We start from the raw sequence: 21885 nt of genomic DNA on the forward strand, positions 1-21885 counted from the left end.
TGCTGCACGAATACATCTTTGTGGAGAACCCTCCATTAGTACTTTCTGCAAAACCCATGACTCGTCGGGAGCTGGCTGTTATGGGAGAACTCAAGCGACCAGGATTATGCATTCAACGAATGGACAGCCCCGCTGCTCATATCCATCAATCCTTTTGTTGAAGGGAACCAGGGACGAAATACTAACCATACTCCATGAAGGAAGCAGTGAGTTCCCTTACTGTTGTAAGGCTGCACTTCCAGTGCTGTAGCACACTTGTTAGCAATTGCTAATTCTCAGGCTGAGATCCATAATTTTATGTCAGGCCATCAGTGCTTAATTTAAGAAAACATTAGTGAAAGGGGCCAAAATTATTTTTTCAAGTGCCTGTCGCCAAAGCTGCTGAATGCCGGGGTTGATGAACACCAAGACTGCTTAGTTTTGATTTCACCTCATGGTTTCTTCTTCTTCCACCACCCCCTGCATCTTGGTTATTTGTGCTATTCATGCATGTTCCTTTTTTTTTTTAAATCAAAGTCTGATGATGAAAATAAGTCCAAGTATCCAAAAAATAGTGTTGGTTCCCACCGTAGCAAAAGCACTGCAGAGCATATTGGGAGTCGCCCTTAGCATAGACTCTACAGCGCCATGTGAGAGAGTCCTTTCACTATTCTAAATGTCTGACCTTCATCACAATTACCGAGGTCTACTCAGGCTACTCAGACGTTCTTACACGGCCTGAGAAATAAGAAGGCTGGTGATTGGCAAAAAAGGTTGTTGAATGCAGTTCCCTTTTACAGCTTTTTACACTTCCTGTCTATCTCATTCTTGCAGGTTCTTGTTCAAGCGTGCTTATCAGTTTATCACTTTTTTCCTATCTTTATCTTCCACATTCCTGTCTCTGACTTTGGGTTCAAAGTTTGATGAAGGAAATAATTCCCAATCTCTATAAATGAGTGCCAGTGTCAACCACCTGCACACATTAAGTGGATGCTTCTTTAAATCACTCTCAAGATACTTCTGTTTTAGAAAAGGCTTTATCTTGACATTTCAGGATATAGCATCCGGAAAAAATACTGACCTTCCAACCATGGACACAACATTATTAAAGGCCCTAAAATTCAGAACAAAACTTTGTCAGTGGTGTGGCCAATCAAGACATCACCTACACTTTATTCAGTAAACTGGAAAGTACATGCCTAATCCTCAAAGATAAAAAATTTAAGACATACTCTCAACTCACAAGATTACAAATGCAGGTTCAGCCTCACCCCTTCTTGCTTAGAGTTCGCCATTTACTAAACAATATACAGAGATCTGACTGTGAGAGTCGTGTAAGGCTGGATGCACAGCTATCAGCAGAAATCACTGCTTTCAGAGAGCAATAAAAGGCTACCACTACATAGCAGTGCAGAGAATGTAACCCTTATACCCTGAAGATTGCTTGTATTTGGGGTCCATTGCTTGTGCAAGCATGAATGGCAAGTGTTCAGTAGGAGGACTCTTGCTGCAGACTGCTTTCTGCTACAGTCGTCCAAGTCATTAGGTGTTTTTATTATACAGTTTAAAATGTATCCCTTTTTGCAGTATATCAGGCTGTACGTCAATAACCTACTGATCTTTGCATGTCCCTATTAATGTTGCAATGATGGTAGAGCAGAAATATCGGATTTCAATTGTGAACAAGTTAGAGTTGAACTGATGTTTGATTCGAAAGTAGACAGCAAAGATGGCGTCGGTACTATGTGGAAAATGCAATGCTTATTTTTATGCTGTAGGTATGTTGCGTCCGACATATTTATACAATATATGGCTGCTTTTTAAGACCCGAAGTGGAAACTAAGGGCCTTATTTATACTTTTTTAGTGCCACATTTGGTCATTTTTTTACGCAAAAGCGGCAGAAATGTACAAAATACATTTATATTTTGTAAGATTGCATAAAAAAATGACACATGTGGCGCTAAAAAAAGTATAACTCAGGCCCTAAGGCCCATATTTATACTTTTCTTGCAACGCATTTGCGTAATTTTTTTTTTAACACAAAAGCAGTGCAAACTTGGAAAACACAATTATATTTTGTCCCTTGTGCCGCATTTGCGTAAAAAATTATGCAAATGCGCTGCAAAAAAAGTATAAATATGGACCTAACATTGTCCGATGTAATAAGCTGCAGTCCCAGTGCTAAGAATGTGTGCAGTGGTAACACACAATATTTTAAAGGTGTGTACTGTATGGTTTAATATGCACACTATATTATATATGGGTGAGATTTGTACCTTGATGAGAGATAAATTCAGTATTGAGTTGGTTGGCACACGTGAATGGACAGTCATTTTAAGTAGCAGACTTCATTACACAGAAGTTTACATGCATTCACGCATTGTTCCATTAATTAATTACGTTTTATATTGTTCTTCACTAATTAAAATTGTTACACTAACCTAAAGGACCGTACAGTTTTAAGCTTGTTAACAACTTCCTATTACCATACCAGAAGAAAAAAGTGTTAGTCAAAGCTATGACAAGTAATCATGTAATTGCTCAATATTTACAACTGGAGATAAAAAGCACCACAAAAAATAATTTAAAAAAAGAAGTAGCTCCAGTCTCAGTCACGGCAAGCAGAAGGGGCCGGCCGGCATGCGGGGGAGAGGGTGGAATTAAAGTAAAAAGAATTGAAAAGAAAACACTCACCTCCATTGCCGCAGCACCGCTTCATCTGCTCCTCTGCTGGCTGCAGGCACAGGCTCCCAGCCTGCCCTGTGGACAATCCTGATGCTGCTCAGTGCGGCGCCAGGATTGGCTGGGAGCCTGTGCAGGCTTTCTCCAGCCCAGCAACTGTGTTGTCGGGCTGGAGACAGCTAAGTGCGCATGTGTGTTTGGCCGGAGCAAGACGGCCGGCCAAACATGCATGCTCAGTAAGGGGGAATCACTGCTCCTCAAGCCTGTGGCCCCACCCCTTTTACCAAAAAAACAATAATAAACGGTTTATTATTGTTTCTTGGTAAAAAGTTTGCAGCTGCCGCTGCTGGCGAGGGGGGTGACGCTACTCCGCCCTTGTGGAGGAGCCTCCACTGTGTGGTCTAGTCCCCGAAGTTTTCTCACAGACAGACTCACCATCTTGGCTCTTCACCTCAAGAGAATATCAGCTCATGAATTTTACAAAACCAACGATTGTGGCTCTGGGCGTGTAAAGTGACAAGTAACTACTTAGCTCCTCCAGATATCTTGCGCCTAACTTTGTTTGCAACAGCCTTACTCTTTGGGTTTGTAGCACAGAGGAGGAACATAGTACATGACTAAGTCCTCTTTTATCCCCTTATACATCCAGCACCCTTAACAAGGGGTTTTACTCAGCCATTTGCTGATTAAATTCACTAGAGTAGATTTGAATAGATGGGTTTTGTAGAAAGAAGTCCACAGTAGTCCTTAGTAAAGTAAATTTCAGATGTGGGTAAGTGTAGCAAAGAAAGCGTTTACTTACTTTGCTATGTTCTTCTCTTTCAAGATTTCTATAGTTTTAATCTGCTACTTTGCTTTCTAGATGGATCGTTATTGCCTATATAGATGGGTGTGGATTAAGTAGAACAATCTACGTCTTTACAATCAGAATAGTAAAATATGGCGTTCAGGGCTAAGGAAAAAAAAATCACTCCCTTGTCCCCCTGTCTACAATCATTATTTGTCATCTATGTAGCTGAGAGCGTGGCATTACAAAGCTTCACTTTCTGGTGGTTCCTTAGTTTTTATTGCGGCTAGACCATTATTCGGTGTGTGAAGATGGGCCGTCAATGGAATGTGTGCAAGGTAGGTGAACATGTCTGGTTTAGTGAAAGTTAATTTTATTTCGTATGGCCATAGCAATTTATGCTTTTATTGATTATAAAACTTCATAAGTGGGACTTTTTTCAAATCTTATTGTAGCTCTTATGTGACACAATAAATACCAACTTCAAATTAGTAATTACACCGAGCCAATACCATCCACTACAATGAGATTTGATATCTCATTTTATTTTACCAAGCCGTTAATACTCAGTTAAGAATAAAGATTCTCATAACGTGAAAAAAGGGTGGAGTAAGTAAAACAATGCTTAGAAATGGATTTACTTTTTCCAAAAAAAATCTCTATAAAACTTAACTAACTTACAGGGGAATCGAATCCTGTTGGGGCTTCTCTCCATGCCCTCTCATGGTAAACCCGCTCATAATGCCCAACGAGAAGGTACTGTTTATATTTTTGACTCCTTTTAATATGAGCCGGATATTTTTTGACCCCATGCTTTGAGTCGACAACCGGAGGGCCTTTTCAGGCTAATGTGTTCTGCCACTTCACTGAGCTGCCTCGCCAGACCGAGACTGGCGACAGAACGAAAATGAGAATCTGGGAAATTACTTGGGTAAAATTATAATTAAAAGCAAAGGACGAGGCAAACAACACTAAACTGGATGTAGTGGTAAGTTGGGAAACACTGAAAAGTCTTAAATTGTCACTTCAACATCCTTGCTTAAAATGAATGTTCAGAAGATCTATCTGTCGAACAAATAGGATTTGAACTTTTGAAAGCAATGACTCGGAAATACTAGCTAATGCGAGCCATACCTTAGGCAGTACTCTTACTATCGATTGGGAAGCACACACTTTCTGCGAACAATGAACGATTTCTATATTGTTAGAGGCTAGTACATTTACAATGACAACTCGGCCAGGACCCGCAATTAAGTGCAAATTATCGTCCATGCAGGTTTCACTTTTGCCAGCTACGAACCTCAGTTTAATCCCAGCACAAGCATCAGACCCATTGTGTGATGCTGGGAAGAGATATCTCTGCAGGCTAAGGGGTCTTTTAAGTTGGAACTAATGTATGCCTCCGTACCGCCTCATTTTCTAAAGTAACTGCAAAGCGATTGATTCCTGCACCTAGACCTGTATGTTCAGCTACTGCGGGAGCATTTTTATTATGTTTTATTATTACTTCTGATAAATAAGTAAACGTCTGCAATTCAGTTCTGGCTCTCAGAAAAATACATTGTCTACAAATTACTTGTCTACAAATTACCTGCAATACCCTTGGGGGTGGATGCCTGGTCCTGATCCGGAATACAGGGGTTCAGTCCTCTTACAGGCATGACTATTCTGTAGCAGTGTTTACGGATTCTTTTGTACACTGTAATATTCCCTCGGATTGAAGATAAATCACTTTTGGCAGGACCTAACTTTGCAGCCAAGGGCCTTTAAAAACAAACCTGCAAGGGTGCAAAATACAGACTGCACTGAGACTAGCAGTAACACCTGATGCATAATTTTTTGAGGACAAACGGAAGTCAAAATAAAAAAGACCATACAATAGTATACATAAGAATCCAACGACATATATTTGTGCAACTGTGAAAGAGGTCTGCACGCAGTCAGTGGTGCAAACCAGTTCATCCATGATCTACGAATAATATATAGCGAGTTTTTAATAACTACCATACACTGAAATTCTGCAGCATATCAAGAGGAACAAAAAGTTTTTTTGCAAACGAGCTGCATAGGTCTTGCAGGTGGAGCATTAGTTTCTCAAATCAATGGAATCTGCATTTCCCAATGGAATAAAAATCAGAACAGAACCATTGACAAAAGTTCGAACGTGTCCCAGCAAGGCTGATCATGCATGATTCAAGCAATGTTTACCAAATTTGTAGGGTTTCCCAAAAGAAGCAAACTGGCAGTATTTTCCATCCCAAGACACAATCATGCTTGCTGGTCAACCACTAAAGAACATCTAGTGGCAACATAGATGCACATAACAGTGCTGTTTTCTGTTCACTTGGGTTCCAAAAGTGTGGCATTTGCTAGGTCGGCCCCCTGTATCTGGACAGTTTCTTTGCATGACTGATGTCTGTAGGTGACACAATTTCATGTTCCAGACCCTGTACTAAGGTGGTCTGGTTGTGCACCACTGTGGCAATCTGGATCAAAGCCTCGGCTGGGCGTGCCTCTTTCGGTGCTGTGCTCTAGAAAGATGGCGGTGATGCCGCTGCCTGAGTGACTGTGCAAACAAACCAGATGGCCTGGGAGAATCTCCACGTGCAATTTCTGTAAAAAATAAATAAAAATGAAAACAATGGAAGAGTAGAGAGACAGTTCATCCGAAGGCATAAGGATTACTCAACAGTTTAGCAAAGGAGTAGACAACCTTTTTATAATATAGGTTAATATTTCAAATTCAGTAACATTCAAAAAGCTCAGTAAGTCTGTAATCCTCCATTTCTACTTTGTCAGGAGCCAATGCTTATCTATTGTGTACACACTGACATTTACATGCCCCGGTTACACAGCACAGCACTCCACAGATGGAGTTTAATTCCTAATTCCAGTCTATATTCTAGTATTTTGTCCCGCAGCCAAGATATTTGTTGAATCTGGAAGAAAGGCACAGGCATGGAGGGGTTTATGTACCAGAACGCCATCAAGAAATTCATTACCACATGGAGGATCGAGCAAGATGAAAATAGCCCGTTTTGCGAGGTTAAAGTTAGAATACAATTAGACTGCTACCAAAATCTATCCTCCAACCAACAATCCGAGTTAGAGTGGCTTGGGGGTAATGGCATGAATGAGAGAACATAGGGGCACATAAACTCGAGAGGGTACATTTGCACAAATTATGGAGATGGAGCATCGATTTGGAGAGAGTAAAGAGTCAACTAATACACATGTCTGAAACTCCGTGGATGAGAGGCCTGGCTGTAAAGGGCAGTGTTAGAAATTGGCTCTCTGGTTGTCAGGGGTTTGCACCCAGTTCAAGTAGGGATCACCACTCTAAGTCAGATACACACTAAAAGATAGCCTGTGCTCACCCTCTGGTAGCGTGGCATAGAGCAATAGGGGGTATCTAAATATTACATTGGTAAAGTATTTGTGCAACACACACACACACAGTACCACAATGAAAACATCACAAAAAGACTCCACACCAGGTTAAAAAAATAGATAGTTGTATAAATAAATCAAGACCAAAACAATAAAAATCCAATGACTAGATGTCAAGTTATGCATTTAAAAAAAATAAGTGTAAAAAAAAAAAAAAAACACTTAGGCCCATATTTATACTTTTTTAGCACCTCATTTACGTCATTTTTTGACGCAAAAGCGGTGCAAACTTGCAAAATACAATTGTATTTTGTAAGTTTGCGCCATGTTTGCGTCAAAAAGCGGGGCAAATGTGGCGCTAAAAAAGTAAAAATCTGGGCCTTGGAATCAAATAGCACTTATGGGGCTACTTGAGGTTGTGCTGGACTGGGGCAAAGTCAACAGTTCAAGCTGACCTTGATGGAGCACGGGCCAGGTACAGCAGTCACGCAGGCCCCAGGAACACAGTACCTTGATCCTGGTAGCAAACACAAGCTGTGGGATTCATGCATTTGTAGATTTGCCAATGTCACTCCTGCAGTCAAAGGTGGTGTTGATTTTTCACATAAGTTGACAGCAATGCATTGGTTACCAAAGATGAGCGCTGAAGCCACATTGGGTTGATTCCGAAGCCTATGCGTCTGCTATCTACGGTGTTTAAGGGATGCATCTATCTTCCTTCAGCGAATAGCAGTGGTTTCAGTGTTGTGGTGATGCAGATGCTCCAGGCGCCGCTTCCAGCAGGCAGGGGATGATGCAGGCCCGGTGGTGCTGCTCAGGTACCAAGTGCAATGCACCCATTTTACTTGTGCAACAAGGTCGATGTGTACATTGCCACTTGCAGGAGATGCATTGATTTCACTGCTGCAAGTATCTGGCTCCACTTTCAGTGAACCAGGCACAGGAGCAGAGGTACAGACTTTGATATTGCAGAATTTCTAGCAGCAGGAGGTAAGCCAAGAAGCCCTTGAATATCACTTTGGGTTGCAAGAAAGAGTCCAGTTCTCCTTCAGCAAGGTCAGAGAGCAGCAGGGCAGCACAGCAGAAAAGCTGTCCTTAATGCAGCACAGCAGTTCTTCTGACAGAGTCCAGTTGTAGGTCCGGAAGTGTCTGATTTGGCGAAGTCAGAGACCCAGTAGTTATACCCAAATGCACCTTAGAAAAGGGAGTGACTTCAAAGAAGGGCCTTTGAAGTGCACAAGTATCCTTTCTTCCTCAGCCCTGGCTTCAGAATATCTGTGGGGGTAATCAGTAAATGTGGGCAGAACTTGCAGTGTTATACTCTCTGGAATTACACACAGTAACATAAAACCTCAGAGGAGTACCGCCCAACTAGACTCTGGTGATTCATCTACACTAGCAGCACTGTGGTTTAATCGCTTCACGGCTGAATGGGTGCAATGTCTCTGGCCAGAAATTTGAGCTGGAAGAAAGACTCAGACTACAATCTGTACTGCAGTCTGCGAGCACCACAGCGTAATCGCTTCACTGTAATCACAGCTGCTGAACACTCAGATATTGCCTTTTGGGAGCAGACTGTCACATCCCTGTGTTTTATGTTTTTGTGCACAATTTCATATCTATTTATTCACAGAAAACATTTTCAAAACACCATTTGCTGGACTTCATCAGCTTTGAAATCCAGCAGAAGCTCTAAAATTAAATAAAATAACTCTGAAACTAAACAAAGTCAAAACACTAATCTGGTGCAATGCAGCAGCCTGGTAAATTTATGTAATCAATGTGAGCTTTTGCAAATCGTACAAAACAATTGAAATTAGGTGATTTCTCCCCAAAATGAATAACACAGGACAGACAGCTGCCTTGGTTGAAATCACTTATTTTTTAAACATTTACAGAACTGAGAAATAGTGACAGAACCCTGGCGTCCTCGGCAATATGCACAGAAGAAAAGTGAGAAATTAACAAACAGACGGTTTTTTAGAACTCTATTTTTGGCCAACTTTTACACTCAACAATAATTCACTTCCTCATACAAAAGTTACAATACTGTGGGAAGAGCACATTTCCATTTAAGTGCGCCCCTTAATTTATTTGCTCTCTTATGTAATTTAAATGTGTTTCTCATGCTCTATCTGCCTTATGAAGCGCTGGCATTGTAGGAGGCCACTTCAAACCATAGGACTGTAAAATAACAATTTGTGGTACCGTGTTGTGAAATCACTTTGCTATTAGGAATGCTAACAATTACGGGTAGTTGTGACATCCCTTGCAGCATTAATTATATGGAAAGGCCTTTTCTGCACACTTTGAAGCAAGTTGTGCCATCTTTGTGTGCCCTCTTTCTCAGTCTGTCACGTATGTTAAGGAGGGTTTCACTGACCTGACCATGCTGTGTCCTCTCCTGTGCTGAAGGCAGCCTTCATCTTATCCAGGAGGTGCAGCTCACTCCACCATTACCAGAGACCAGACCGGCTATCAGCTGCTCCCTTCACTGCCACACAAGACAGCAGGAGTCACTGTCTGCAGTACACACAGTCTGGAAAGTAGACAGTAGCCGTTCTCATATGGCAAGTGCTGATCCCTTGTATTGCGTTCTATTCTGGACAGCTGGTTTATTCTGAGATGAGTGAGCCTTTTTTCCAGGAAACTCTGCCCCAGAATTGTTGGAGACGTGTGACATTATTTAGGTTGTCGCCATACTTCGGGAGCTTATCACATTACACAGCACTCCACGTTGGTGCTTCATAGAATGTACCTTGCGGGGCAGGTACCAGATTAATCTCTGCCACACGCCAGGTGCTGAAGTGATTGCTGAACTCCAAACACCAAGTGGAGTGGCAAAACTTCGCAAACTCCACCTGCGGGGAAGACATTACCGCCCACCCCTAGTAATTAGCCATTTTTATGGGGTCAGGCCACTACCTATTCAAATGTGTCAGTCCCTCCTTTCTTTCTTGCCCAGGAAGGGCCATCAGAATGTAGATGAGCCCTCAGACACACCTAACCTTCCTGTTTTTGTGACTGTCTAGAGAGAATGCACAAAGCGTGGCTCTCACACAACCCGTAGGCCTACCGGAGGCAGGCTACAGTCACACAGAGCTGTAAGAGCAGAGGAATGTCCAACTTTTAAAAGTGTCATTTCTGAAATAGTAATGTTAAATGTGACTTTATCAGTAAAGAGTACTTATCATTACCATTCCAATGTTATGAAAAATGACACAGCTAATCTTTTCTAATCAGGGATTACAGGTAAAAAGTGAATTAAGGAAATCCCAATGTTAACTCACGAAAGGAGTAGGGCTCACAGTAGTGAAAAATGAATCTACGTGTTTTTCACTACCAGGACATGCAAAACTTAAAAGTACATGTCCTACCTTTTACTTACACTTCACCCTGCCCTATGGGATACTTAGGGGCTACCTTAGGGGTGACATGTGTGATTAAAAAGGGGAGCTTAAGGCTTGCTAAAGGATTTTAAAAGCCAAGTGGAATTGGCAGTAAAACTGCACACAGGCTCCACATTAGCAGGGCTGAGGCATGTTTAAAGGGCTACTTAAGTGGGTAGCACAATCAGTGCTGCAGGCCCACCGGTAGAATTTAATTTACAGGCCCTGGGTAATAGGTATACCATTTTACAAGGGACCTATAAGTAAATTAAATATGCCAATTGTGTATTCACCAATGTTATCATATTTAGGGAGAAAGAACAAGCATCTAAGCACTGGTAAAGTACACAGAGTCCAAAAGCCAACAAAAACAAGGTCAGAAAAAGCAGAGGAGGAAGGCAAAAGGTTTAAGGTAACCTATCAGAGAGGACCATTTTCCAACAGTCAGGATAAATATCAATACAATTCATGCAAACTGATGCCTGTCAGCAGCAAGTATGTATTTATAAGAACATTACAATTGGTCAATAGCACAGAGAAGGAATGGAAACAAGCATTTGTAAATAAAACAATCTAAAAAAAATAAAAAAGAACGGACCAAACGCAAACACGTTTTTGTGCTCGTTTTGAAAGGGCAGCATGCCATAACCTATAGTGAAATCAGCCAATGGCTGAAGTGAGCTGACGCATAGCCCCTTGATGCATGCTTGGGTCGGTTGGAGAAAAATGTGAATGACAACCACAGACAAGTGGATGAAATGTGGCTGAAAACCTCTAATAGTAGAAAGAATGAAAGAAAGTAAGGCAAAGAAACAAACAAGGAAAGAAAGAAGCAGGAAGGAAATCTTGGAAGAAAAAAGCAGAAAAGAAAAAAAGAAAGATAAAAAACAAAAGGAAGGAAGGGGAATATGGGCTGAAAGAAGGAGAAAAGGAGAGAAGAAGGAAACAAAGAGCAGTAAAGAAAAGCAAGAAAAAATTAAATAAGGCAAGAAGAAAAATGACAAAGTTGGAACAAACTAAAAAAGGAAAGATATTGAAAGAAAAAAGATGGAAGGAGGAAATAAGGCAATATGTAAATAAAAAAGGATGAAGGAAAGAACTAAGGAAGGAAGAGAGAAGAAAAAGAAAAAACTAAGTACAGTAAAAAGGGAGAAAAGAAACAACTAAAAGAAAGAAATATGAAAGGAAGATGACAATAAAGAGATTAAAATAAAGAAATAAAGACGAAAAGGAAGAAAGAAAGATCAATAGAAAGAAATACAGATAGAAAGAAAGGCAGATGAAAAGAACTAAAGAAAGAAATACCAACAAAAGAAGGAAAGAAATACAGATGGAAGGAAAGAAAATGAGAAAGATGAAAATAACAAAATGGAAATAAAAAGAATGCAAGAAAGATCACATGTAATCGAAAGATGAAAAGAAAGACAAAAAGAAAGACACAAAAAACACAAAAAGATGAAAAGAAAAACAAAGAAAGAAACAGAAAGACAACAAGAATGAAAGAATGAGAAAGTCAAAAAGAATGAAAGAAAAAACAGAACCAAAGAAGGACAGATGGAAAGAGAGAAAGATGAAAAGAAAAAAGAAAAGAAAGGCTAAATGAAAAATACAGAAAGAAAGAGGAAAGGATAAAAGACAGATGAAAAGAAAGACAGATTGTAAGAAAGAATGAACAAAAAGAAAGAAAGGCAAAAACAAACAGGCAAAATGAAAGAAGATGGAAAGAAAGATGAAAAGAAAAAAGATGGAACGAGAGATAGAAGTACAGATGGAAAGAGAAAGTGATGAAAAGAAAAACAATAAGACAAAGAAAAAGAAAAATTAAAGAAAGATGAAAAGAAAGAGATGGAAAAAAGACAAAGAGAAAGAAAGATGGACAGAAAGAAAGACAGATGAAAAGAAAGAAAGAAAAAGAAAGATTTGAAGAAAAGAAACTTCAGAAAGAAAGACTGATGTCAAGTAAGAAAAGTACAGATGGAAAGAAACGAAGGAAAGAATGAAAGAAGAAAAGAAAGAAAAACAAGCAAAAAGAAAGGTGAAAAAAAAGAAAGATGGAAAGGAAGAAAAAAATAAAGACAATTGAAAAGAAAGAAAAGGCAAAAATGGACAGGTGGAAAAAAGAAAGAAAGTCAGATGAAAAGAATGAAAGAAAGATTAAATGAAAGGCAGATGAAAAGACAAATGAAGACAGTAAGAGATATAAAGAAGAAAAAACGACAGATGAAAGGAAAGAGACGAAAAAGAAAGAAAAAAGAAAGATGAAAAGAATGAGATGAAAAGAAAGAAAAAACATGAAAACAAAAAAAATGAGAACAAAAAGATTAATTGAAACGAAGAAAGACAGTGAGAGACAGAAAGGAAGGAAATAAGAGAAAAAAATAACACAGGAAGGAAAATCAGATGGAAAGAAGCAAATTACAGAAACGAAAAGGAGAAAGGAAATCAAGAATGAATAGAAGAAAAGACAGAACGAAAAAGGAAAAAGAATGAAGATAAAAAGTCAAAGTGTAAAAGAAAGAAAAAGGAACATAAAACAGAACAAAATAAAGAAAAACTAATGAAAATGAAGAAAGAGAAGAAAAGAAAATGAAAAACAAAGATGAATAAAAAGGTGAAAAAAATGAAAGATGAAAAGAAAGATGAAAGAATGAATAACAAATTAAATGAAAGACAAAGATGAGAAGAAAGACAAATGAAACAAAAGAAAGATGAAAAGAGAAAGAAAGATGGAAAGAAAGACAGACAGATGGAAAGAAAGATGAAAGGAACACAAGAAAGACAGATGGAAAGAAAAAAACGAAAAGAAAAAAGGTGAGAAGAAAGTCAGATGAAAAGATAGATGAAAAGAATGAAAGATAAATAGAAAGACAGATATATAGAAAGAATGACAGATGGAAATATAAAGTGAGTGATATAAGCAATAAAATACAGACAGAAGTAAAGAAAGAAGGAAAGAAAGACAAACATGAAAAGAAAGAAAAAGAAATAAGATAAGAAAGATGGATAGAAAGTTGGAAACAAAGAAAAAGGACAAAGAAAGAAAAATACATGAAAAGGACAGATGGAAGGAAAAGATAGAAAGATAGAAAGAAAGAACAAAAGAAAGCAGGAAAGAAAGGTGAAAAGATAAAAAAAGAAACCGTTGAAATAAAGACAAAAAGAAAGCGAGAAAAGAAAGAAAGATCAAAAGGAAGATAACAAGATAAAAAGACGGAAAGAAAGATGAAAAGAAAGAAAGATGAACATGAAGAAAGAAAGAAACAGATGGAAAGAAAGACTGACAGACAAAAAGAAACAAAGAAAAAGATAGAAAGAAAGAGATGAAAAAAACGAAAAGAAAGAAAAAAGACAAAGAAAGAAAGACACAAAGACGTAAAGAAAGGCAGAAAGACAGAACAAAAGGCAGAAAAGAAGAAAGAAAGATGGAGAAAGATGAAAAGAAAGAAAAGGCAGAAAGAAAGACAAAGATGGAAAGAAAGAACGATGAAATGAAGGCAAGAAAGACAGATGAAAAGAAAGAGAGAAAGAAAAGGTGCAAAGAAAGAAAAAAGGTGAAAAGTAAGAAAAAGATGAGAAAAATAATAAAATGATGAGAAGAAAGAAAGACAGTGAAAAGAACGATAGACAAAGGAAGATGAAATGAATGAAAGAAAGATGAGAAGAACGTAAGTGGGATGACAAGAAAGACAGATGAAAAGAAAGGAAGAAAGAAAAAAGAAAGCTGGAAAAAGACAGATGAGAAGAAAGGAAGAAAGAAAGAAAAAAGAAAGATAGAAAAACAGATGGAAAGAGAAATAAAGGAGGATGAGGACAGATGGAAGATAAAGAAAAGAGCAGGAAGGTAAGAAGGAAAAGGAAGGTGAAAAGATAAAAAAAGAAAGCCATTGAAAGAAATAAAGACAAAAAGAAAGTGAGAAAAGAAAGAAAGATGAAAAGGAAGATAACAAGATAAAAAGACGGAAAGAAAGATGAAAAGAAAGAAAGAGATGAAAAGAAAGACTGACAGACAAAAAGAAACAAAGAAAAAGATAGAAAGAAAGAGATGAAAAAGACGAAAAGCAAGAAAAAAACTAAGAAAGAAAGACACAAAGACGTAAAGAAAGGCAGAAAGACAGAACAAAAGGCAGAAAAGAAGAAAGAAAGATGGAGAAAGATGAAAAAAAAGAAAAGGCAGAAAGAAAGACAAAGATGGAAAGAAAGAACGATGAAATGAAGGCAAGAAAGACAGATGAAAAGAAAGAGAAAGAAAGAAAAGGTGCAAAGAAAGAAAAAAGGTGAAAAGTAAGAAAAAGATGAGAAAAATATTAAAATGATGAGAAGAAAGAAAGACAGGTGAAAAGAACGACAGACAAAGAAAGATGAAATGAGTGAAAGAAAGATGAGAAGAACGTAAGTGGGATGACAAGAAAGAAAGACAGATGAAAAGAAATGAAGAAAGAAAAAAGAAAGCTGGAAAAAGACAGATGAGAAGAAAGGAAGAAAAAGAAAAAAGAAAGATAGAAAAACAGATGGAAAGAGAAAGAAAGGAGGATGAGGACAGATGGAAGATAAAGAAAAGAGAAGGAAGGTAAGAAGGAAAAGGAAGGTGAAAAGATAAAAAAAGAAAGCCATTGAAAGAAATAAAGACAAAAAGAAAGCGAGAAAAGAAAGAAAGATGAAAAGGAAGATAACAAGATAAAAAGACGGAAAGAAAGATGAAAATAAAGAAACAGATGGAAAGAAAGACTGACAGACAAAAAGAAACAAAGAAAAAGATAGAAAGAAAGAGATGAAAAAGACAAAAAGAAAGAAAAAAAACTAAGAAAGAAAGACAAAGACGTAAAGAAAGGCAGAAAGACAGAACAAAAGGCAGAAAAGAAGAAAGAAAGATGGAGAAAGATGAAAAGAAAGAAAAGGCAGAAAGAAAGACAAAGATGGAAAGAAAGAACGATGAAATGAAGACAAGAAAGACAGATGAAAAGAAAGAGAAAGAAAGAAAAGGTGCAAAGAAAGAAAAAAGGTGAAAAGTAAGAAAAAGAGGAGAAAAATAAAATGATGAGAAGAAAGAAAGACAGGTGAAAAGAACGAAAGACAAAGAAAGATGAAATGAGTGAAAGAAAGATGAGAAGAACGTAAGTGGGATGACAAGAAAGAAAGACAGATGAAAAGAAAGGAAGAAAGAAAAAAGAAAGCTTGAAAAAGACAGATGAGAAGAATGGAAGAAAGAAAGAAAAAAGAAAGATAGAAAAACAGATGGAAAGAGAAATAAAGGAGGATGAGGACAGATGGAAGATAAAGAAAAGAGCAGGAAGGTAAGAAGGAAAAGGAAGGACGTATGGAAAGAAAAAGATAAAGGGGTAACATGGAAAGAAATAAAAAGGAAAGAAGGAAGAAAACGGAAAGGAGGAAGGTAACATGAAATGAAAGGAAGACAGGTGGGGAAAAAAAGAATGAATTAAAATGAATGAAAGAAGAACCGAGCAGGAAAGAAACAAGGAAGGTAAAAAGGAAAAAAAGGAAATATGAAAAAAAGGAAAAACAAAAAAACAGAAGTAAAGAAGGGGGAGAAGGGGAAATTGACAAGAAAGAAGGCAAGAAAGGAGGAATTAAATAAAAGGAAAGCAAAGGAAAATGAAAAAAGTAGGAAAGGAAGAAAAGAGGGAAACATGGGGAAAAGGAATATAGAGGGAAGGGAGGAATGAAAAAGGAAAAATAATAAATGCATGGGATGAAAGAAGGAAAGAAAAGGATGAAAATAAAAGGAAAGGACGAAGGGAAGAGCACGAAACAAAGACAGAGGGGAAATATGAAAAAGGGAGAAAGGAAGACAGGAAGACAGACTAAAAGAAAAGGGAAGATAGGAAATTAAGGGCAGGAAAGGAAAGATAAAGACTAGCAAATAAAAAGAATGGAAGATTAAGGAAAGAAAGAAAGTAAAAAGAGAAAAAGAAAAAAGCAAAGAAAAGAGCAGGAAAGAAATTAGGTAAGAAAAAAGTAAGAAATAAGAAAAAGAAAGCTAGAAAAAGAAAGATGGAAGGAAAGAAAAGAGCAGGAAGGAAAGAAGGAAGGTAAGAAAGAAAAAGATGGAAGTATAGAAAGAAAGGAAAGGGTGAATATGGAAAGACAGAAGGAAGGAAAGAAGAAAGGAAATATGGAAAGAAAAGGTCAGGTGGAAATAAAGAAAAAGAGAAAGAAGGAACAAGCTGGAAAGAAAGAAGGTATGAAGGAAAGGATATTAAAAAAGGAAAAAGTATAGCAGGAATTAAAGAAGGGGAGAAAGGAAAACAGAAAAAGAAAAAGCAGGAAGGGAAAATTAAGGGAACATTTGGAAGAAAGAAGAAATATGGAAAATAGGAATGAAAGAAAGAAAAATAAATGGGAAAAGGAAGAAAGAAGAAAGATGGACAGAAAGACAGACAGATGGAAAGAAAGATGAAAGGAACACAAGAAAGACAGATGGAAAGAAAAAAATGAAAAGAAAAAAGATGAGAGGAAAGTCAGATGAAAAGATAGATGAAAAGAATGATGAAAAGAATGAAAGATAAATAGAAAGACAGATATATAGAAAGCATGACAGATGGAAATATAAAGTAAGTGATATAAACAATGAAATACAGACAGAAGGAAAGCAAGAAGGAAAGAAAGAAACATGAAAAGAAAGAAAAATAAATAAGATAGAAAGATGTATAGAAAGTTGGGAAGAAAAAGAAAGAAAAAAGACAAAGAAAGAAAAAGAAAAGTACATGAAAAGGACAGATGGAAAGAAAAGATAGAAAGATGGAAAGAAAGAAAGAACAAAAGAAAGCAGGAAAGAAAAGTGAAAAGATAAAAAAATAAAGCCATTGAAAGAAATAAAGACAAAAAGAAAGAGAAAAGAAAGAAAGATGAAAAGGAAGATAACAAGATAAAAAGACGGAAAGAAAGATGAAAAGAAAGAAAGATGAATAAAGAAAGAAACAAATGGAAAGAAAGACTGAGACAAAAAGAAACAAAGAAAAAGATAGAAAGAAAGATGAAAAAGACGAAAAGAAAGAAAGACACAAAGACATAAAGAAAGGCAGAAAGAGAACAAAAGGCAGAAAAGAAGAAAGAAAGATGGAGAAAGATGAAAAGAAAGAAAAGGCAGAAAGAAAGACAAAGATGGAAAGAAAGAACGATGAAATGAAGGCAAGAAAGATGAAACGAAAGAGAAAAAGAAAAGGTGCAAAAAAGAAAAAAAGGTGAAAAGTAAGAAAAAGGTGAGAAAAATTATGAGAAGAAAGAAAGACAGGTGAAAAGAACGAAAGCCAAAGAAAGATGAAATGAATGAAAGAAAGATGAGAAGAACGTAAGTGGGATGACAAGAAAGAAAGACAGATGAAAAGAAAGGAAGAAAGAGAAAAGAAAGCTGGAAAAAGGCAGATGAGAAGAAAGGAAGAAAGAAAGAAAGATAGAAAAACAGATGGAAAGAGAAAGAGAGGAGGATGAGGAAAGATAGAAGATAAAAAGAAAAGAGCAGGAAGGTAAGAAGAAAAAGGAAGGACGTATGGAAAGAGAAAGATAAAGGGGTAAAATGGAAAGAAAAATGGAAAGAAATAAAAAGGAAAGAAGGAAGAAAACGGAAAGAATGGAGGTAACGTGAAAAGAAAGGAAGATAGGTGGGGAAAAAAAGAATGAATAAAAATTAATGAAAAAAAGAACCGAGCAGGAAAGAAAGAAGGAAGGTAAAAAGGAAAGAAAGAAATTATAAAAAAAGGAAAAACAAAAAAACTGAAGTAAAGGGGCGTAAAAAGGGAAAATTTACAAGAAAGAAAGCAAGAAAGAAGGAATGAAATAAAAGAAAGGAAAACAAAGGAAAATGAAAAAAGCAGGAAAGGAAGAAAAGAGTGAAACATGGGGAAATTGAATATAGAGGGAAGGGAGGAATGAAAAGGAAAAATAATGAATGCATGGGAAGAAAGAAGGAAAGAAAAGGGCGAAAATAAAAGGAAAGGACGAAGAAAAGAGCAGGAAACAAAGACAGAAGGGAAATATGAAAAAGGGAGAAAGGAGGAAAGACTAAAAGAAAAGGGAAGAGAGGAAATGAAGGGCAGGAAAGGAAAGAGAAAGACGAGCAAATAAAAAACGAAAGATTAAGGAAAGAAAGGAAGTAAAAAGAGGAAAAGAAAAATGCAAAGAAAAGAGAAGGTAAGAAATAAGGTAAGAAAAAAGTAAGAAATAAGAAAAAGAAAGATAGAAAAAGAAAGATGGAAGGAAAGAAAAGAGCAGGAGGGAAAGAAGGAAGGTAATAAAGAAAAAGGAATTATAGAAAGAAAGGAAAGGGTGAATATGGAAAGAAAGAATGAAGGAAAGGAGGAAAGATGGAAATAAATAAAAAGGAAAGAAGAAAGGAAACATGGAAAGAAAAGGTCAGGTGGAAAGAAAGACAAAGAAAGAAAAAAGGAGCAAGCTGGAAAGAAAGAAGGTATGAAGGAAAGGATATTGAAAAAGTAAACAGGAATTAAAGAAGGGGAGAAAGAAAAAAGAAAAAGAAAAAGCAGGAAGGGAAAATGAAGGGAACATTTGTAAGAAGGAAGAAATATGGAAAATAGGAATGAAAGAAAGAAAAATAAATAAATGGGAAAAGGAAGAAAGAAGAAAAAGGAAAGAAAGACGGAAAGGAGAGAGAGAGAAAGAGAAGAATGAAGGAAAAAAGCAAATAAGAGAAAAAGCAGGGAAGAAAGAAAGGAGGGAGATATGTAAAGGAAGGAAAAAAAGGACAAATACAAAGAAAGAAAAAGGAAGGGCAGGAAGAAAAGAGATGGAAAGAGTGAAAAAGGGAAAGAAAGAAAAAGAGCAAGAAAAAAGAATGGAAAAGCAGGAAAGAAAGGTGAAAAGAAAGAAAAGAAAAAAGGGAAACTAACAAAGGGAACAAGCAGTCAAATGAGGGTAAGAAGGAAAGTAATAAGAACAAAAAGCAGGAAGGAAATATGGAAGGAAAGTAAGAAAGATGGAAACGAAATAAAGGTAGAAATGGAAAGAAGATAATAAAAAGAACAAAGAGCAAGAAGAAAAGAGAACAAAACCATGGATGAAAGGAAAGAAGGATGGAAGATGGAAAGAAATAGAAAGGAAATGTGAAAAAAGAGTAAAGGAAGGTAGAAGGCTACAAGAAGGAAATATGGAAATAAGCAATAAAAGAAAGTAGGAAACAAAGTAGTAAAGAATCACAGAAAGAGGGACAAACAAAAAGAAAAAGAGGAAGGGGGAAAGGAATGAAATGGATATATGGAAAGAAAAGAGGAAAGTGGAAAGAAAGAAAAAGCAAAGAAGAAAGAAATAACTGGAAAGAAAGAAATCAGGAGGTAAAACAGATAAATAAAAAGAAAAAGGAGGAAAGAAAGAAGGAGGGAATGTGGGAAGGAAGAAGGAAAAAAGGATGAAAGATGGAAAGAAAAAAGGAAAGAAGAAACAATACAATAAATGAAAGGAATAAGAACAAGACAAGAAAAAACCGGAAGGAAAGTAGGAAGACAATACTGGAAGAAGGAAAAAGTATGAAACATAGAAAAGGAAATTAAGGAAAGAAAGAAGAAAATATGAATATATAGGATGAAGGAAAGACCGAAGGAAAGAAAATAAACATGAAGGAAGGAAAGAAGACAAGACAGAATGAAGGAAATGTGAAACGTAAAGGAAAGAAAGGATTAAAGAGAAGAAGGAAAGAAAGAAATTAAGAGCCGACCGAAAGCAGGAAAAGGGGAAAGAAAAAAGGAAATACAAAAGAAGCAAAGAAAGGAAATAGGATGGAAAGAACAAAGAAAAGAAAGGAAGAAGCAAAATAAAAAAAGAAAGTAAAGAAATAAAGAAGGGAAACAAGGAAGAACAAAGGAAAAAGGAGGAAAGAAAACCGTAAGAAATGAACGCAGCAAAGGAAGAATGAATGTAGAAAGGAAAGAAAGCAAGAAGAAAATAAAGGAAGCAGGAAATTAAAAGCAAGGGAGAAAGAAGGAAAGCAAGAAAAGATGAAAGAAAGGATCGAAAGATAGAAAGAAGGAAAACATGAAAGAAGGATGGAAACGAAGAAGGGAAGAACACAATACGCAGATTTTCTTTGTGAGCAAAGTTTATTAAAGAAATATTGGTGAAAATGAGTCCAGAATAAAAAATTCAGACGAATTGTCCACTTATTAATTCACATGGATATTATTGAAGCTTTCAGTTTGTGTACTTATTGCATAGTAAAAAGAGAATAATGTAATACTGAACAGTTTGAAATGGATGCAATCTGGTACTCTGTGAAATACCGGCAGACAGATAAACAAAGGACACTTCAAAAGGATTCTACAACAACACTGTCTGGAGACAAGAACTGATAAAGCATGGAATGGGGGCTGTGTTAACATCTGGTCCTGCTTTCACCTCAAGCTCTAAACACAAAGGCAACACTCAAGTAGTTATAAAGTGAAAACATAATCACTGGAAGTGAAGAGAACTACATTATATGTAGATGTGCTCATTATAAAAGAGCATAATGCAGTCAGTCGAAGTAAAGTTTATCAGTGGCTGAAGATGGCTAACCCACTGTTGCAAGCTGTATGCTGTAGGGCGTGTAACCAAAAGGTGAGTGACACAACAACAGACCAATAGATGAAGAAAGGTAGCTGAAAGCCCCTTTAAGTATCTTATGTATATTATTTTACTAAAGTCAAAAGGACTTGGCAAACACCAGACCTACAAATAAAAAAGAAAATGATTTAGCTAGGATGTGCACAAACAATTTAGTAAGCAGGATTGCTTTAAATGTTCAAATGTGCTAGCAAGGGCTATGTGACCAATGGTAACAAGAATGATCTGATGGCAAGCATACCCACCCAAGTAAATGCAGCGTGGTGCGTTAACACATGAAGAGTTAAGAAAAGGACAATACGATGCAAGAGATGTGTAATGCAGGTCATCTTATAGAGCCAGCATGCTGAGCACCTGTTAGTTTCACCAATTTGACACTCTCACAAAGAGAAGTTGCAGGATTTAGCATTACCTACGATGATAACTGTCTGCCACCTGACTGCCAGGTCATTAGATCTCCTTACCCTGGACTGCCATGGTGGTTATCGGTAGGGAAGCATAAAATGACCCTGTGAAGGAAATCCATCTTTTTTGAGTGATTACCACAGATGTCACCTTCTGCTGGAAACTATATTTTGCTGGCTTTAGAACTCTGTACTCTTTACCCCTGCTAACCAGTAGTATAGTGCCTTTGTTCTTCTTTTAAACATAGTTGGAACGGGATACTCCTAATTAGTATATTTAACTTACCTATAAGTCACTAGTATAGTGTACCTGAGGCCTGTACGTTATTAGTGGACTGCAGAACCTATAAGCCCATCCACTACAATGACAGTGTAAAACATGCCTTCAGGCCTACCAATGTGGTCTGATTGCAGCGTTGCAAAAACTGCAATTCAACCTGTCAAAATATAGCCTTTTAACAGGTTAACACCTCCCCTTTTAAATATTCACAAGTCACCATTATGCTGGTCTTGCAGCTCACAAGGAAGGGTGCATAGTAATTAAATGTAGCGCATGTAGAAATGTATAGTTATCATGTTCTTACAGTACCTAGCACCTCAAAGCATTCACTGTAGGAAGGCTGGCTGGCACATAGAGAAACCCAGAGTGCAGATTAAAATACAAAGACTATGTCTAGGGAATGGGA

At 37.1% G+C, this 21885-nt stretch overlaps 1 protein-coding gene across 3 annotated transcripts in view; it reads right to left on the minus strand.

The window, feature by feature from the left end:
- Window positions 1–3964: 3964 nt before the first annotated feature.
- The window catches only part of VWA2 (von Willebrand factor A domain containing 2), a 225181-nt gene continuing 207260 nt past the window's right edge, over window positions 3965–21885 (minus strand). For all 3 annotated transcript variants that reach the window (XM_069239310.1, XM_069239308.1, XM_069239309.1), the window contains one exon: window positions 3965–6063. In XM_069239310.1, coding sequence (XP_069095411.1) covers window positions 5942–6063 — 122 coding nt within the window. In that variant the 3' untranslated portion in view covers window positions 3965–5941. The remainder of the gene's footprint in view (window positions 6064–21885) is intronic.

The sequence above is a fragment of the Pleurodeles waltl genome, chromosome 6 (genome assembly GCF_031143425.1).
Source record: "Pleurodeles waltl isolate 20211129_DDA chromosome 6, aPleWal1.hap1.20221129, whole genome shotgun sequence".
Classification (NCBI taxonomy): domain Eukaryota; kingdom Metazoa; phylum Chordata; class Amphibia; order Caudata; family Salamandridae; genus Pleurodeles; species Pleurodeles waltl.